Source organism: Neolamprologus brichardi, chromosome 3, assembly GCF_056152115.1.
Source record: "Neolamprologus brichardi isolate AB-2024 chromosome 3, ASM5615211v1, whole genome shotgun sequence".
Lineage (NCBI taxonomy): Eukaryota > Metazoa > Chordata > Actinopteri > Cichliformes > Cichlidae > Neolamprologus > Neolamprologus brichardi.
Genome location: NC_142106.1, coordinates 10,305,347 through 10,325,172, shown reverse-complemented (window position 1 = coordinate 10,325,172; position 19,826 = coordinate 10,305,347). Strand labels below are relative to the sequence as shown.

The window sequence follows — 19,826 nt, the reverse complement described above, 5'->3', positions numbered from 1 at the left end:
GCTCTGCTGCACCTGTATCTCCTTACTAGAGGAAAAACTTCCATTTGGAAAACATGTCAACCATCATCAAACCAAATTTTCCTTTCAGTTCAGTGAACTTCACTTATCAAAAAAATATAATTATTTATTATTTATTAATTATATTATTCGTTTATCACGTCTTTACTTTCACTTATAGGCCATCAAAGTGTTTCTTATCTTTACCCAAATGATTGGAGCAGAACTTAAAATCTATAAGCTGTAAAAACTTTATATTTGAAGACTGAAAGAGACCCAGGAAGTGGTCACAGGACGAGGGTGACAGACTGTCTGAAGTAGTTAGAACAAGACAAGGCTGTTGGACCAGGTGTGCTTGCTTTTGAAACTGTGTCTTAATTCCACCTCTTTCACATACAAGGGTCAGTTCTACAGGCAGGAACATGGGTGTGCCGTGGGCTCCCCAGTTTCACCCATTGTGGGTAACTTGTATATGGAAGACGTGGAAAAGAGGGCTTTGCTATCCTACCCTGAAACACCACCAAGTCATTGGTTCAGGTATGTGGATGACACCTGGGTGAACACACAAACCTCCATCTCTGGTTTCTTTGACTGGAGGGTGTTGATGATTTGATGATTTCACAACACTGTATGTGATGTCACTGGTGATGTCATCTTCTCCATCTGCTGAAATGAGTTAAAGTAAACACTTTTATGATTTAAGAATCTAAATGGACCAAATTATGATGACAGAATGGAAACAAAATACCACAATGAATAAGAATGAATATGTACAAACCTTCAAGTTTCCTGTGAACACATCGTCTCACCAGCAGAACCAGTAACACCAGTAGAACCACAACATAGACTACATATAAGTAAGTAAATCTTATAAGGCTTACATGATTCACTCATGAAAGTGGCCACTTTCTCATTACTTTCATATATTGTTTTAGTAAGTATCCAAAACATTCAAGTTTCATTATATAATTTTTCAAGAGATCTTATATCTGTTTTCACTCTTGTATGCTTTTCATACAAGTTTCACACAAGACAGATACAAACTTTATCAGATTTATATATATCTTTTCCATATGGGTAGAACTTGACTGCATGCAGAGGTGGAACCCCTAACCCTACTCAAGTAAATTTGAATAAATGTAAGTCAATGGAAGTTTTTGGAAAAATGTCCTTCTAAAAATACTTTTATTTAGTTCATTCACTCATGAGCTGCTGTAACATGAATCAAAAGGGTGATTTGACACCTCAGCATGCAGTCACGTTCTATAGAGTTTTGCTAATGACCGAATAATTTTATTCAGGTGTGTTGCAGCAGGGACGCATTCAAAAGTTTCAGGACACCGGCCCTTGAGGACTGCAGTTGGAGACCCATGCTCTTAGTGCTTCTTAGTCCTCCGGATGTTGATCCCGCTCAGTCTAAAGGTGTGCTTGCCAGGGTGGTCCTCTGGTCAAGCCCTCCCCTCAGTCACACCTGTCAATAGCAGTTCACCTCCAAATCTGTAAAATTTGTAACTAACTAGGTTAAATTTAGTGCCCTGGAAAAATCGGCCCCAAGGATAATAAAGGATGGAGTAAGAACACTTTAAGTGATGCAATAGCAATACTCAAGTTTTACTAATAATTATGATCACATAATCAAATCACTTGAGTTATACCTATCTAATTAACCTACTCTGAACTAATGCTTCTAATGTTGATCTTGAAAGGAGAGAGGTTGAGGAGAGAATGGACACGAATGGACCAGTAACACCCAAGAGGCATCAGATGCTAATATGTAGAGTGCAGAAACCTGATGAAGAAACTCTGGAGGAGCAATGAAATTCCTAGAAAAAACTTATAAAAGATTTGCATAAGATGTGGCTTACTTCATATAGTGAATCATATAAGGCTTAATGACCAGACCTAATTCTTTTGAAAACCTTACATCTTTCCACAGGTCTCCACTTCATCAGACATCACCTAGACACAGAGCTGGATGAGGTCAGCACAAACAGCAGCCTAACCGACGAAGATGATGGATCCATGGGGTCAGGAAAGCCAGAAGCAGGGCTGGAGAGGTACCTTTCATGTCCATTCACTGGAGGTGTGGATCTATTGCATGGCGTTCCTCACATCAAGAAGCTGTTGATCAAAGTCAATACAGCTCTTCCTGCATCTGGAGCTTGTGAAGGACTTCTCAGTCATGCAGGACTCCTGTTCACTGCTGAACAGTCACAGCTTCACAGAAAGAACCTTGAGAGCAAACTGCTGCTGAAGATTAACCATCACCTCACTGAGTGAAGAAATGGCACATTTTTGCTAAATATGCAGAAATAAATGCACACCCATACAATTTATGGTAACCTGAGCTGCCTTGTATGAACATATGATGAAGATGTCTCGTTCTGTTTTGTCTGAGGCTGCTGTGCCATTAGGAGCAAAATGAATATAAAGTTTACAGCATATCTTGTCACTGGAAATTGTTTGCACTGTTTATATATTTATATTATTTACTGCAGGTATTGGTGAAAAAAGCTTGTTTGAAATCTGGAAATTATTATAATTGTGCCTTATTTTGTTGATCTTTTTACATATATTCTATTTGAAAATACTAAAATTTGTATATTTATTTATTTTTGTTTGTCTGATAGCATTTATTTAAAAAATAAATCGGACATTTCAAACAGTTACTCGCTACTTGAGTAGTCTTTTCACGAAGTACTTTTTTTACTCTTACTCGAGTAACTTTTTTGAAGACTACTTTTCACTTTTACTTGATTAATAATATTTTAAAGTAATGCTACTCTTACTTGAGTACAATTTTTGGATACTCGACCCACCTCTGTTTAGGACCAAAATACATCAGTGACCTCCTGACCCAGTATGAACCTTCCAGATCCCTCAGGTCATCTGGATCCGGTCTTTTATCAGTCCCCAGAGTCAGAACCAGACATGGAGAAGCTGCATTCAGCTTTTATGCTCCTTATATCTGGAACAAACTCCCAGAAAGCCTCAGATCAGCTGAAACACTCAGTTTATTTAAATCCAGGTTGAAGACTCACCTGTTCTCAGCTGCATTTGAATAAAGCACCAAATCCACACTTTTAAGCTTAAATTTCAAAACTTATATTTTAACTACTGATTTTATCTACTTTTATCTGAATCGCCTTGTTGTTGAATTGTGCTATATAAATAAACTTGCCTTGCTGCTTTCAGCCACATTTACAAAAACGCTCCTGTTCTGATTTTTCTGATAATAATCAGAAAGTGCTGAACTCCTCTGAGCTGTTACAGGAACAGATGTTGGCAGATGTGTCAGTGACAGAGTTGCAGTTAGAGAGGTCAGTGAGCAGGATTTCTATCAGGATTCATGTCAGAGTTATTATAATGATGTCTGTTGGTTCACACTCACGGCTGCTTTGGACTGATTCCAGCTCAAAGAGCATCAACATGTTTTCATGTTTCCATCATGATGAGGAGCAGAAACTCTGAGGATTCTCCTGAGCTCCTGACTACAGTAAGTCATCCCACAGCTTCTGCTTTATATTCTCCATATTATTCAGTAAATAATAGATAATTACTGATAATCAGACACTTTCAGAGGGACAAAGGTAAAAAAAAAAATCTGTAGTTAAGAAGTACAGATACTCAAGCTGTACAAATACTCCGGTAATAGCTGAAGTACTCATTAAACTTCTTTCCTGAAGTAAAAGTGAAAACTACAGGCTGTGAAAAGTACTCAGGTCCTACCGTAGTACTCAGTAAAAGGTAGTCTGGGGTTAAAGTGGATGTGGCAGGTAGAGGAACTCTACGACTGAGTGCAGCAGGGATAAAGAAATAAGTCGCAATCATTTGTTTTGTGAGCTCCAGCTGTTTCCAGGCTGTGATCAGCTGATCTACAAGCAGACGTTACATGAGCCATCAGCGCTCATGTAACACAGTACAGTACAGAGCTGTCAGAATGAATGACCCAAGTTTAGTCTCACACTCGGCAATTATTAATTAATCGCCCTTCAGTGTCACACCAACACAGTGTCAACACAGCAAAGTGAATGTGCCACACACTCCATGTGTCATCTACTCATCACCATCTGAAACTATAACCTTCATGGGACACAGCTGTGAGGGAGAATAACAAAGAGTAAGAGAAGACAAAGACAACATGTACACACAGTATAACATGTGGGAGCACAGCTGGGCCAATCACAGAGGACGAGACAGACGAAGTAAAACTAGACACAGGAAGTAGAACTCACTGGTTCTCCATAAAGAACAAAGATTTGCTCTCTGTGGCTCCAACACAACTGACTTTTGACTTTTTATTCATTAGGACAAGTTCGTTTCAATTCACTGACAGACAGAGTGGAGCTTGTCTCTACACGTCTACCTGTTGCATTGGAAACATTTTCATTTCCTGTAACTGTGACACCTTGTTTTACCTGTTAAACAGGACAGCAAAGTGAAACAAGAGTCAGTTGGTTCAGCTGTTTGGCACAGAGGTCAGTTCAGCCACATTCATTCAGTGTTGCGATCGACACAAAGCTGGGTGGAGTCTGTGTGTTGGTGCAGTTTGCAGCACAGAGACAAAGAAGTGTAATGTGTGTGTCAGTGTGATGTGTTGTAGTTTCAGGAGTCAGTATGCAGCTACAAAGCTTTTAGTTCAGTGTATACAAACAGCTGTAGCTCCATAAAGGCAGCAGAGACTCACAGTGTCTTATAATGAGAGGCTGCTTTCTCTCACACATTATGTTCACTTATTATCAGCACATGTTGTTGTTTGTGGAACAGAGTTATTGTAGTTTTTTCTCAGTAGTTTGAGTTTTTATTCCATTTGGACTTTTTGTGTTTAGTTCAGTTTAGTTTCCAGATGATTTTCTTCTTTTTCAGGTTTGATTATTTATTGCTTGAAGAGTTTTTAATCGTTTTATTCTTTTTTCATTCTTACTGTTTGGAGGTTTGTGTCAGAGGCCAGATTTAGGAGCATCAGTACAGCTGTTACAATAAAAAGCAGTGACTCAGTCTGACTGACATCCAGAGTCTCAATGAACTCGTCCATCAACAACATTTTATCAAACTAACAGATTCTAAAACTAAAGATTTGTTTTTATTTGTTCACAAAATGGTTTCAGATGATGTTTTTCATCCATCTCAGTCTTTGCTCATGAACTTTGTCTCCAAACGTCTCAGCCTGAGCTTCCCTCTGATGAACTCGTTCATAATCTCGTCCATTCTGCTCTCAGTGAAAATCTGAACACGTTCAGCTCGGCCTCCTGTCTTTGTGTCAGAGTCTCCAAAGCAAACATGACGGCAGCTCACTGCCATCTTTAAACCTTCCCTTTCACTCTTGCTGCTGTCCTTCTGTCACAAATCAGCCCTGATGAAGATGCTCGGGATCAGGTGAGGAGGAGGCAGAAGACTCGCTGTGGTGACGCCTGAAGGGACACAAGAAGAAACACAATCAAAGATCATCATCTAATAACAGAAGACTGTCTTTTATTGTGTGTTTCTGATTGGCTGCTGAACAAGTGAACAGTTGTACTTTGACCTTTAACCTCTCTGCTCTGTGTTGTTTCCTCTTTCAGACCAGAAAACCATCACAGCTGAGTCTGGACAGGACGTCACTCTGACATGTCGAGCTGCAAACAACAACATCATAGTTGTAAAGAGGAGCAGAGCTGACCTGGGAGATGAATATGTGCTTTTGTACCGGGATGGGATGTTTGATCCAGACGACCAGCATCCATCTTTTAAGAACCGGGTGGATCTGCAGGACAGACAGATGAAGGATGGAGACGTGTCTTTGATTCTGAAGGATGTGATGATTAATGATGCTGGAACATACGAGTGTTGTGTTGTCCAACGAGTCGGAGGACCTATGACTCTAATCAACATCATCTACCTGAGTGTTGTTGATCCTCCAGGTGAGTGAGTAGAGTTGAGTGTGTGTGTGATCAGAGGTGAAGCTGCTTCCTGGTTGTTGATGTTTGTTTCTAAAGATGTTGTTGATGAGACTTTGTAGAAAGCAGCTGGTCTGAGTGATGTGATCAGAGTGCAGTAGATAATGTCTGACAGCAGTTTGAAGAGGAAATGGATTCTGTTCTGTTCTTCACTCATCACCTACCTGACAGCTGACACCTCACACCTGTTTCTCACCTGCAGGTCAGACAGGAGGACACACAGAGGATGGATCTGTTGCACTGATTGTTGGTCTTTCAGTTCTTCTTCTGCTTCTTGTTGTTGTTGCTGTTGTTGTTGTTTTGATCTACAAACGTAGACAACAGCAGAGTGAGGAAACAAACCAGCCTCCTGTTTAAGTGCAGCAGGTTTAAAATGTCTCAGAGGTTTTTGCAGCTTTGAGTCTGCCGCTGCTGCTCAGAGTTCTGGGTGTTGTCAGTGTTTAAAATCCTGCAGAAACAGATGAACTGAGCACAGACAGCAGGCCCACAGCACTGTAGCTTTATTTCAGTTTTATCTTTAATGGCTGCTTCTGTTTTTGCTCACAGCTCATCTCAGTGGACGAGTTTCATCTTTAAAAACAGTCTTTACATTTCTGCTCTGTAGTTCACTGGAACATCCAGAGGGCTGTGACTACAAATCAACTTCAACACAGTCAGGCTTTCTTTGTGTTAGCTGGCTCAACTAAACCTGAAACTGCAGTTAGAGGCAGCAGGTATCACCATGGTGATTATCACCTTTCTCTGTTACCCTGGCTCTCTGCTTCAGGCTCTGAGCACGCTCAGATGAAAAGGAGCGTTTCATGTATCATGTGACTTTTCTTCTACACAAAATGATCCCTGTGAGCGCCACCCAGTCCAATCAGAGACGTTACTCATTGATAACTTCACTAATGTCTCCACTACATGAATACAGGTACATTCCTGTAACAGTGTGATGTGCAGTTTAGCTTCATTCAGTGGCTTCTTTCATCATCAGTTACCATGGTGATTTAGCCTCTTTCTGACACAGAAAGCTCTGACTTTGAGTGTGACACAGCTCACTGAGACATTACTGTGGTTTTGTTGTGCACGCCTACTTTTAACTCTTCAAACAAATGAAGTCAACACTTGAACATTTTTCACGTTGATGGTTTTGTTTCCACTGACTGTAGTTACATCATTTTGAGCTCAGATTACATATTTATGAAGTTTTTCACACCTGAATGTTTCAATCATCAAGATCTGATTTCAGTTTTCTCTTTATCTTTGTGAGCTGTGTGGTTTGTTTACCCTCAGCATCCATGAACAGTGTTACAGACCTGGGATCAGTGTTTTTGTTTATAAGATCAAATATGACCTCATTATGTGAGTGTGAGCTTTGGACCACAAAACCTCAACAACACTAATCCTCGATCAGCTGTTTCACTAAAATTACATCCAAGTATGAACTGATCCCATCGTTCATGCATCAATTTGTAGCTGACAGATGGTTATGCACATCCCTGGTTGCCTAGGTAACCCTCTAACCTTAAATAACGGTATTGTTGTCATTTGATGTCATTGGTAGTTGTTTCAACAGATCTCAAAGATAAGAAAAGTTCACCTCGGTACTCGCTGACTTCACATCAGTGATCAGTTATTGTGTTTAAAAAGTGTAGCCACTCGTGTTTGACCTTGTATGTATGTGTGTTTATGCTCTGATTGTATTTTGCTGCTGCTCACACAGCATTAGAAAAGCCTGAAAACTCAGTGTTCACAGAGTCTGTGAGCTCCAAATGTTTGTATGAAGGACAGAGAACAAAGGTCAGTGTGAAGAGTGTGACTGTATTTGAACAATAAACTCAGTCTCAGTCGCTCGTTACTTTGGTTTCAATTATTTATTCTTTCATTTGTGTTGTTGGCAGAGAAGCTACATCATGTGAACGTCATCATCATTTCACATGTCATCACAGATTCAAAAGATGTAATATTTGTGTGTTTGTTATTAACAATCGTGCCCCCAGACGCCAAAACAGCAAATTGAAACTGAAAAAAAAACTGTAAGCAAAAAAAAAAAGATGTAAGTGTGAAAACTTCTTGTTTTAATGTCAATATTTACAGTGTCAGTTAATCTTTTTTCACGATCAATATATTTATTTATTCTTCAGTTTCCTTTTAAGCTGGCATCGTTTTAACCCCAACAAAACAAAACAAAAATGACAGAAAGTCCATTGAAATCTGAAAATATTCATTTTCTGTGCTGAACAAAAACGTTATTTTTTACAAGACAGGAAAACTAACAGTAGCTTTAAATTTTTATAGTGTATCCTCATCCTCAGTATTGGAAACATGTCAAACTGCATTTCCTATGAAATAAAATCATAATGATCATGGAAATTTCTTGATCTAAATTCTGTTCTAGATTGAGTGGCAAAAAAAAGAAGAGCTGCTGTTTGTGTTTGTGCAAGTGCAAGAAATACATATAGCACGCTCTCCATCCTTCTGCTAATGTTTAATGTACTGAAATTAATTCGCATTAATGAAATTAATTCTAATTAAAGTCAAAGAACTGAAGATAAACAGACCACAGAAAGCACTTTGTCACCTCTGCTGTGATGTTAACTGTCCCTCAGACCTCGTCATGTGATCTGACATTTACTGTTTGATTTTGTCTGTTGTCAGGCTCTAACTTTACAGGAAGAAACTGTAAAATAATCCAATTATTCATCATTGTGAAAACTTCATCATGAAGCATTTTTGATGAGCTACATTCCTCTAAACTTTTGGTTTGGTTATTTATTTATTTCCATCCTTGTTCTTAATGTTTTGACCATCACAGCACTATGAACTGTGGGTAATCCCTCAGGTCCACAGAGATGAGGACTTAAAGAAAATGTGAGTAAGGACTCAAAGTGTGCAGAGAGCCGTCATGTATTTGATACCATGACAACAGGACGGCCCTGAGCCCTGAGAGGCCGACACAAAGCTGTGACTGTTTATCTGCACGTCTCAAACACTCCTCCATTTGTCTGCAGGCTGAGTGATCTGACTGAGCTCAGCCTCCATTTTCTACAGGGAGACGCTCAGAGAGGCTTTCAGTTTCATTTCACAGGAACAGCTTTGCTTCTGTTTTACATGCAGGTGCTGCACAGAGCACATCCTGTTCAACCTGTTTGTGTGACTGACTCCAGCTCCCAGTCCAACTGGTTTGACAGGTCAGCAGTTTGCATCATTTTCATCTAGGCTTCGAGGCTGGACTAATGTAATTCATTATTATCAGGATGTCCTAAAAACTAACTCCAAAGGCTGAGTGAGTTCTGAACAACCAAAAAGCTCAATCAGCAACATCCTCCAGCAGAACTCTATCAGGTCGGTCCTGATGTGCACAAACATGTTTTAGATGGAGTCAGTGGTTTAACATTAAACGTGTTATTATGAAAGAAAAAAGCTTTGCTCTGACAGCTTTTCTGAGAGATCTGATAAGATCCCAAACACACTGACCTCTTTGTAGAACATTATTAAATAAGCATATTAAATATTACCGCTGCATAGGTTTAAGGAGTCGATCCTTTTATAGAGATTTTATATTTATATTTTAGACATACTTATCAAATGCTGCTGCTGACACTAACAACTAATGAAGGATAGAAACAAACTGGACTCCAGTCTAGCTCTGCTTATCATTGCTGAGTCATTTGTTGTTCTTTGTTACTTTTGGAAGGAACAATTGGACTGTTTATAATTTGCAAGAGTAAATGTATTTGTTTGGTTACTTAATGGAGTAATGAGGACGGTTTATGAAGATCTGGACTTACATCCATCTAACAGTACAGGAGAGGCTCAACAGGTTCTGAGGTGGCTGTTTACAAAATGTTGTATCCTGTAAAGATTCTTTACAGTTTTACATTGAGAAACATTATTCTGGAAATATTTAGCCTGTATAAAGTATTAAGGCCACTTTTGAATCACAAACTTTAGAAAAAATCTGGGCGATTCATAACAAGCTGGAGGGTTGGTCCTAAGATTATTAACATTTTAAACACTGGGTTGTGAAGATGGAAAAACAAAACAACTAAAACAAAGAAAAAAAACTACGTAGCACAAACTCTTGAAAGGGGACCTTTATGTCACTGAGCACATTATTATGTATGCATTAATAAATAACAACTTAATAAAGACATTACACTCTTAATTTGTTAAGAAGCATGAAGATAGAGTGATCTTTATCCAGAAGTGGAAATTATGCTTGTGGCTAAACCATTGTACAAAAACGTCAACAATCCAGCATTAAACGTATTTACAATGTGTCAGTAAAGAGTGACCTGCACTTCTAGCCTGTGTGTAATGACCCCACAACACTGGACATTATATTTCTTCATTTCCACTTAATACTGTACAGCTGCTGTTATTGTACATATATGTTTATATTTCTTCATACATTCTTATATATTTCTACACTGTGTATTTGTGTATCCTTCTTATATATTTCTACACTGTGTATTTGTGTATTGTGTATTGTGTATTGTGTATTTTGTTGTACAGTTTTTTTTTCCAACTTTAATTCATACATTTTATCTTATTCTTTCCAAGTTAAATTTACCCTTTTTAATTTTCATATTTATTTCCTATCTTATTCATAGTATTTTTTTGTCACGGTATTTTGAGTTTATTATGTTTTGGTTTAATTTTGCATCATGGATTGTGTTCTTGTTCTCTTGTTGTGATTGTGATGATGATGATTATTATTAGTTTCTTGTTTCTGTTTATCCGTGCTTTTGTGGTTTCCTGTATTGTTTGAGCTCCATGTATGTATTCCATGTTATTTTGTCTCTCAGTGTCGAGTCTGCGTTCTTGTTTAGTAATTCATGTTTCCTGTTTTATTGTGAAAGTCTTTGTCTCATGTTAGTGTGTGCAGCTTGGTTCCCCCCGTCTCGTTAGCCCTGATCTCTCCCAGCTGTGTCTCCCTTCTGTTGCCCATTCCCTCATTACTACCCTGTGTATTTAAGCCCTGTGTTTTGCCGTGCTCGTGTTGCGTCATACCCTCAGATTATGCCTGTGTGTTTTTGGTTTCTGTATTCACTTCACGTTTGGTTTTCATGTCAGCAATAAAGCTTTTTTTTTGGTTTTGATTTACAATTCTGTGTTCGAGTCCTGCGCTTGGATCCTCCTCTCCACCTGCCCGCACACAGAGCCCTGACATTTTTTTCTATAGGTCATGAGCAGTTGTGTAAGCACTGCATATCATAGTGTGTATGACTGTGTATGTGACAAATAAAATCTGAATTTGATTTGAATTTGGTGAACCTCTCAGCTTGTGATTGGGAGCGCATGCTTCCGTCCAGGATGACATTTGTAAATGCTGCTGAACCCTTTAAGGTTTAAGATTTGACAAATAAAATCTGAATTTGAATTTGAATTCGTTTTACATATTCCTCATGTTTCTTTTCCCAGTTTATGTTTTGTTAGTTCCTTCCTGTTCCTTACCTTCTATTTATGTTTTGTTAAGCCTCCAAAATAAAGGCTCTCCATTTGTTATTTATCTGCCCTTGCCGCTGTGCCTGCATTTGGGTCCAGAATCTCCTCACGCCGTCTGCCTCATCAGACGTGACTATATGTTTTGGCTGTATCAGTAGATCTAATAAATAAACACATTTATTAGGAGCACGAGCCAAATAACTTCATAATGGGTAAATGTGACTACACTTTTTATCTGTACATGACAATAAAACTTGAAACTTAAACCTGATATGAAATTTTAAATTAGAAAAAAAACTGAAGTTAACTGAAGTGCAGCCAGCCTGACCAGGAACTACAGTCAGCTTTATACTGACATGCTAATATTCTCTGAGTGTATTTGCTGTCTCTAACAACCAGTTAGCAGTTTGCAGATCAGTAGTAATTACTCTTGCATAGGTTTTTCCTTGTTTTAATTTTTGCACTACTTATTTATTTGTGTATTTTTCTAATATATCTCTGTTTCACTTTTTCTTGCTGACCCTTGTGCTGCTGTAACATGTGAATATTCCCAGTGTGGGATTACTAAAGTCTGTGTCTATGCCAAACCAGAATTTTAAACTGCTTTTCAAATTCTATCAAAATTTCTGATTTACAGTTAAGAGTGTGGCATGTGCATATGACATGTTTTCACCATTTGTAAGCCAGAAGAGTGACTGCTCTTGAAGCCTGGTTGTTGCACAATACTGGTACTCTTACTGCCACTACTTCTTGTACTACTAGTACAGCTACTGCTACTGCACAAGGACCTCAGAGGGACATATGCAACAAGGCTTGGAGGTCAGACACCTATAGGGCCTGCAGGGGGTCCAGGTGCTACATGGTGTTGCAGCTGATAAAGCCATAAACTATGCCCATTTTGTTGAAGTGATCACCAGTTTGCTGGGTTTTTTAGAGACACAGAGTGAGAGCGATCATGTTCTACATGACTGTTTTTTAATGGATTTTCAGAGCTGTTGATATATGAAGCAGTCTTCATGGAAACATGTCAAGTCTGTTTTTGGGATTGAGTGTTAAATTGTCACAGTTTTAATAAAGCCTGCATTTTCCTGCAATTATACTGGAGAGCAAAGAAAAGTTAGACGATGTTTATCCAGCTCTTCCAAAATGTACCTCACAAACATCTGCTGGATCCTGAATTCAACATTCTCGGGCCTGTGGAAATGTTAACACTGAATTTTCTACGAATACTGGCCCAAAGGTAAAAGGTGAGAATTCCTCCGGTAAAATCGTTTTTTTTTAAATTGTAAGAGCCTTCAGGCACTATGGCAACAGGAATGCAAATATTAAAATGTGACGAAGAAAAGCTTGAAAATAACATTTTCACCCACAAGCACAGAACCAAGAGCCCTAAAATGTGATTATTTTGACTTGCTTCTATAACTAAAACATGGTGTAGCTGTTGTGTTGTTTAAGAATGGAGAACACATTTTTTCAGCGTGGGAGCGTCAGGCCTCACATTTCAGAACAGCTTCTAATGGAGCCTCACTGCGTCTAGAGACTGGAGATCAGGTGTTTTCATGTCTCTGGGTTCATTTTAAAATATATGACAATCATTTTCACCATTCCACCTTCAGTGGTCGTCTTCTTTTTACCATGTAAAAAGGGAAACGCTTCCTTAAGTTGTCTTCTATTATCCACCAGCTTCTGATGTTTTAAAATGTGCATTAATTCAATAGGTGGCAATCTAGTTATCTTAAATATCTAAAACCTCATAAATCATTTCTACTTCTAAAAGCAGTTGTTAATAATATTTTTTATGTAACGATTTGCAAATCTATTAGTAAAATAATGATTGATAAATTTGATTTTAAAAAATCAAAGTGACTGTCTGATTATTTATTTGCTGTGTATGTGTGTGTTGCTGTATTAAAGACTAACACATAACATGTGTAGTTATTATTTTATTGTATTTGCTTCAATTGTCAACATCAGGATATTAAAACCTATGAAAGTTGGTTATATTTGTGATTACTTACTAAATAAATTACTTTTTAAATGAATTACTGATCACCAGTGTTGGGAAAGTTACTTTGAAAAAGTAATTAATTATAGTTACTAATTAATTCTTCAAAAAATTAACTGAGTAACTGAGTTACAAGATTCTAAAAGTAATTAATTACTAGGAAAAGTAACTATTGCGTTACTTAATAAAAAATGTTTAACCCTCTGGTGTCCAGGGTATAATTGACCATTTTAACTACTTTTAATTTCCCCTCCACATTTCACCTTTAAACTATTTATTTGCCTTGTTTGGTGTCATCCTTTTCAGCACAACCTCACATGTCTGAATTTACAGTCATGTTTTCATTTTGACATACTGCATTAACACAATTGATCTAAAAGCAGACAAAATACATAAACTCAGAGTAGAAAAAGTTATATTTTTACTGTAAGATCCACAAACTACACACTCCAAACACGCTAAACGTCACAAATCTCTCACATCTCAAAACTCGCGCCCTCTCTCTCTTTTTTCTGCTCTCTCTTTCACACTCTCTCTCTCTCTCTTGCTGTCACTCCTAAAACTTCGCCCTCTTCCTAAAGAACCAAATGTCATGTTGCCATATCATGTTTTGATTAGTCGACACGTGGCCTATGAACACAATCTAAAAACCTGGTATATATCACCTTGTTGCTTTGTCATCTTGAAGTGGTCACGACTACTTTATTCTTCCTCAGTCAAACAGCAGCACTCATGCGATTGTTTCGCCCCCTTAACTCCAGGTGTTGTGACAAAAAGTGTTCATCTGCCAGAAAGTGATTACCAGCTTCTTCTGTGCAACTGATATAAGGTGCAGTAATCTGAACACAGCTTCAAGTGTCTGTTTGTTGAAAAATAGTAACGTGACCGCACTGCATTTTCTTGTTCTTTGTTCTTTTTCTTGTTTGTAATGTTAATGGTAACGCCATTGCAACAATAGAAATACCGTATTTCCCGGACTACAAAGCGCACCTGAATATTAGCCGCACAAGCTAAAATCAGGCGAAAATCCTGTTTTGTACATACATTAACCGCACCTGACTAAAAGCCGCAGGTGTTTCAATGTTGACTTATCATATGTAAGAGAATATGCACAAAGCGAATTGTCAGGAAAGAGATGGCTGTTTGGAGACACACCCCTTTTATTAATATATTGAAAAACAAGTTATGGGTACATATTTGCATAACTTTATAGGTATGTGTACAAGTAGCGGTAATTACAAGTACGAAACATGTACTGTGAGTAACAAATGTAGTACATAACAATAACCTACAGCACACCAGAAAAATAGATTGGGACTACCTTTTAGGCTCAGGTGCAGTGACACGGCAATAACAAGAAAAGTCAGTCATTCACCACCATCTTTCTCTTCTTCCTGCGCACTAAAACCACCAAAGTCCTCTTCTCCAGTGTCGGATACAAACAGGCTCAGGATGGCTTCGTCATCCACTTTCCGCTTCTCTCCTTCGTTGTCACTTTCAAAACCAAAAACATCCTCGTTGTCAGTGTCAGAGTCGAACACCCTCTGAAGGGCCGTGGCGGTGTCCTGCTCTCCATCATGCAGCAGTCCAGCCCTTCGAAATCCGTTGGTGATCGTGGATGTTTTCACACTTTTCCACGCTGTCAGAATCCACTGGTGGAGTTGGGCATAACTTGCTTTTCGCAAGTTTATCGCCGCTCATCATCCACGCCTCCCGCTGAACGCGTAGCGCTACTTTGAAGTTTGTTTTTCCCGCTACTTCGTACGGCACTACCTTTCCTGGCGGATGGACATGTGACCAACATACCACTCTTGAACTCCGATACTGTGTGTCTGATCACATGCCCCTCTGCCAGGCAACGTAGTGCCGTACAACAGCGGAACAAACAAAACAAATCCTCTTACGATGTCACAAAAATCATGGACAATCCATAGAAAAGCTGCACCTGACTAAAAGCCGCAGGGTTCAAAGCTTGTGCAAAAAGTAGCGGCTTATAGCCCGACAATTACGGTAGTAATTAGATTACTCATTATTGAAAAATTAACGCCGTTATTAACACCGATACTCATAACGCCGTTATTCCCATCACTGCTGATCACTCATTTCCTCATTAAAAATGTAATGAATGATATAGTCTAACAATTTATCTATTAGTTATCTATTAGTAGCATAATCTGAGGAGTTTGGAAAGAAAAGCGACTGGACTTCTTTAAGTTTCTTAAAGACTTTTGGTCCAAGAAGCTTCTTGAGTTCTAAGACCAATTAGTAGAGTATCCCAGGTATTTAAACCCTAGTGGAAGTTGTTCTTTGGGTCGTTGAACCACTATTGATCATGTGCCTCATCAAATGAGGCAAGTCCCTACCCTACAACAAGCTGCCAATATTGGCTGTAGGATGTGGTGGAAACACACCTCTTTCTGCTCCTTTTGGGAAGATCATTAACAAGCTCCTCCATAGCAGGATGATTCTTTTCATAAAAACTGTGTGCTGGGAATCTACTTCAGCTGATGTACCAGCGTAACAGGTTGTAGATTTTCCAGAAAGGGATGATATGTCAGTGGACTGTCCCTGACACTTTCATAGCAATCCGATGTGCCCTCATTGTCAGTCCCATGTTTATTTATATCTTCATTACTGTTGTTCTCACCATCGTTCTCAAACATCAACGGGACTGGACTTTGTGCAGTATAACTATCAACTTGTTCTTCCTGAAATCTCTCATAATGTTCATTATGCTGAGAGTCCGATACATCATGTTCTTCCTTATTTTCCTCAGAGATCTTCGGCAAACTCTTCTGTTGTGGCTGGAGTGTTCTGGATTCCCAGGTTTACTGACACTTGAGATTCAGCTACTGTAGGAGTTTCAGATTGAGCTGAAGGCTGTTGTTCCACAGCTGGTTGTGGCAGGTTGTTGTCATAAACCAGTCGTCACAGAAGCAGAGGAGGGCTGCTAAATATTCTTGGTCATGTTGGAATAAGATTTGGGACATTTAAAGAAAGTATCCCCCTTTTGGCCACACAGGGAGCCTTCACTCTCATATTGGCATACTTTAGCTTTATGTCCCAAATTACCAGATTTCCAGCACTTAATTGGTGCCTTGGCAAGGGAAGATACCATACCATGCCATGCCATACCACCTTTATTTATAAATCACTTTAACATAAAACCAGGGTTCATAAAGTGCTGTACATAAACAAATAGAATAAACAACAATATAAATAAATTAAATCAAACATGTTAAACAAATGGAGTCTGGATAAGATGTCCAGCACCATCTTTCTGTAAACAAACTTTAAATTTTTGTACACAATATCACTGTCATGGTCTGTGTTGCATCATACCCTCATTATGCTGTGTGTTCTCTCGTTGTGGTCCTACAATAAAGCTGCCTTTTCAGTTAAATTCCCATATGAGAGTCCTGCATTTGGGTCCGTCCTCCTGCCAGCCACACAGCCAACTGCGACAATCACAGACCAAATTTATCTACCGGCTTGACTGGCGGCTGCAAAACATTGCAAGATAATCTTGGTCAGGTATTCTTCCAGTCCACTACTTTACCACGAGTGTTGTTATATCAATTTGGAGGGATGACTCTATTATCTATATAGTCCACTTTGGATGGTCTGATTTAGAAGAGACGATTTCCAAGAGTTGAAGTGGGGCTTCCTGACAGAAACACAATTCAAAATCTATTTTGTTTGACAGGGAGATGATGGATTAAATATCACAAGGATAGAATAATCCTTTAATTGTCCCACAAGGGGAAATTTGGGTGTAACAGCAGCAAGAAAACACACATATACAAACAAACAGTACACAAGACACAGAACAGAAACATACACAATTCTTACATATTTACATGAAGGACAATGGTTACCAAAAACTGAGTACCATACTGTTGTTAAATTAAATTAAATTAAATACAGATAAGAGGCAACCCTGGTTATAGTGTGAATCGGTTGATAAAATAGAGCAAGAAACAGCGCTGATGTAAACATCTGTGTTTGTTGGGAGCAGTTCTGATTGTACAGTCTGACAGCTGCAGGGAGGAAGGACCTGCAGAAACGCTCCTTCATGCATCGAGGATGCAGCAGTCTGTCACTGAAGGAGCTCTGCAGTTCAGCAACATCTACATGCATGGGGTGGGAGACTCTGTCCATCAGAGATGTTATTTTGGCCAGAGTCCTTCTGTCTCCCACCACCTGCACTGGGTCCAGGGTGCATCCCAGAACAGAGCTGGCCTTCCTGATGAGTTTATCCAACCTCTTCCTCTCAGCTGCTGATAAACTGCTGCTCCAACATACAACACTGTAAAAATGACAGATGCCACCACAGAGTCATAGAAGGTCTTTAACCTCTTAAGCCCCAACGCCCCCTGATACGGGGGCAAAAGGCAGGAGATCAGTTAGGCTTGGGGCTTAAGAGGTTAAAAGCGCTCCCTGGACTCCAAATGACCTCAGCCGCCTCAGCAGGTAGAGTCTGCTCTGACCCTTCCTGTAAAGAGCTTCATCCCTGTACTTATACTTTTGTGTTGCTCTCTCATCACATTTTCATTATTCTCATCACTGCTTAAAACAACACACGTCTCTGTCTGTGAAGGTTCTCAGTCATCCAGGTCATCGTAGTCTAAGGAGCTTGCAAAGAAAAGCGTCTGGACTTCTTTAAGTTGCTTGAAGACGTTTCACCTCTCATCCGAGAAGCTTCTTCAGTTCTAAGGTCAAATGGTGGAGAGTCCCAGATTTAAACCTAGTGGAAGTTTCACCCCACAGAGGGACAAAAGCACCCCCCTGATGATCCTCTAATCGCCTGAGCCAAGGTTTCACACCTTGACATATGTAGCTCAGTGACAGCACTGTCTCTCTCTGCCTCTCTGTCTACATGGCTGTGAACAAAAATATAAACACTGAGGCTTCAAAATGCAGCATCTACAACACTGTCACTCTGCCTCCACCATGGAGACAGTCTCCATGGTGATGAGTACAATTGGCAGCTGAAACGGTTGTGAACTTCTCCATGAGTCATATTTCTCGTTTCAGAGCTGCTGATTGGCTCTTTGGGCCCTTTACCTTCAGGAGGTCATGGACGAAGCACTGAAGTCGTTTATCACGTAAAAAATATTTTTAGTATTTTGATAAATAATAAAATATTAATAAAAACTGGAGGTTTTTTTAGAACTTAGATTTTAAGCTATTTATGCCTTTTTTGCTGCTCTTTTTCAAACTTATTCCCTTTAAACTGTATTTATTCTTTTTAAAATATGTTGGTTATTGAACTGTAGAGGCTGGTGAGAAACAGTATTTCGTTTCAGGCTGTGTAACACCATACGAAATGACAATAACCAATAAAGTCTTGAGAGCTGCTGGCACAGTTTGGAGGTGTTCTGCCCCCTGCTGGACACTCAGAGCTACAACATGAGGATCAGAGGAGGCTGGTGCTGCTTCATGTTTACACACAAGAAGGAGGTCAAAATATTTAAACACAGAGATTGTTTTTAAACCTGTAAAGGGGGAAATCCTGAAGAACCAATCCACAACCAGAAAAGAAGACTAACTCTGTGCTGCTTCAATCAGGAATCAGCTCTGTTACTGTGTGAGTGTGTAAAGTCACAGAGTAACTGGTTTCAAATGTATCTATAAAGTTTCTCTACATTTTATTTAAGCTTCAAAAAACAGTCCAAGTTTATTTCTTTGGACTTTGTTCACTTAGTGCCACCTGGAGGACAGTCAGCTCCCTGCAGCAGCTCTGGAGGACTGTTAACTGATGAAGAGCTCGGACTGCACAGCCTGCTTCATCACCGACTTCTTTAAATAAACATGACCACGATCAGTCGCAGCACCTCAGACAAACATTTGTTACACAGCAGCCGCCTTCACACCGACTGAGCTCCATCACAGCTTCAGAGCTCAGCTTACTAAAGTCCAAAGTTTATTTCCTCTCAGGTTTCTTACTTTCAGTAAAGCTTCACTGTTAGAGCCCTGACCAGCATCCTGCAGCATCTTGAGCAGCTGTGTGGTGCTGTCATGGCAATAAGGATCCAAATCTGTGGGGATGTTTCCAGCAGGGGTTATAACCTGCAGTCAGCAAGGTGTGCCTAATAAAGTGGCAGTGTTTATGTCACAGTGCAGCACCATCAGAAAACGGTGGTTTACATCTCTGTTACAGGAAACCTGAAGAGTTAAAACACAAGAGAAGAAAATCTAAACGTTACACAAAGAACATAAAAGAACTAAACTTCATAAAAACTTCACAAATGATGCTTTAAATGAAAAATAAATCCCTGTAAATAATTCAACAGGTCACATATTAGAACCACCTTAACTAAACTCTGTAGCCGGTCACTGTGGTTTGTCCCAGCAGCTCTTAGGAAACAAACTGCTAACTTCAGTGTCAGCACACACTGTTAGTAAACTATGCAACACTGAATTCAGGTTTCAGTTGTGTTAAGTTGTGGAGT

The 19,826-nt window shown here is 39.3% G+C and overlaps 1 protein-coding gene across 1 annotated transcript in view; it reads left to right on the top strand.

Moving 5' to 3' along the window:
• The first annotated feature begins 5,755 nt into the window (after positions 1–5,755).
• Positions 5,756–19,826, top strand: part of LOC148103446 (coxsackievirus and adenovirus receptor-like) — a 76,905-nt gene continuing 62,834 nt past the window's right edge. The window contains exon 1 of the mRNA XM_087838841.1: positions 5,756–5,897. Within this exon, the coding sequence (XP_087694967.1) occupies positions 5,756–5,897 (142 nt within the window). The remainder of the gene's footprint in view (positions 5,898–19,826) is intronic.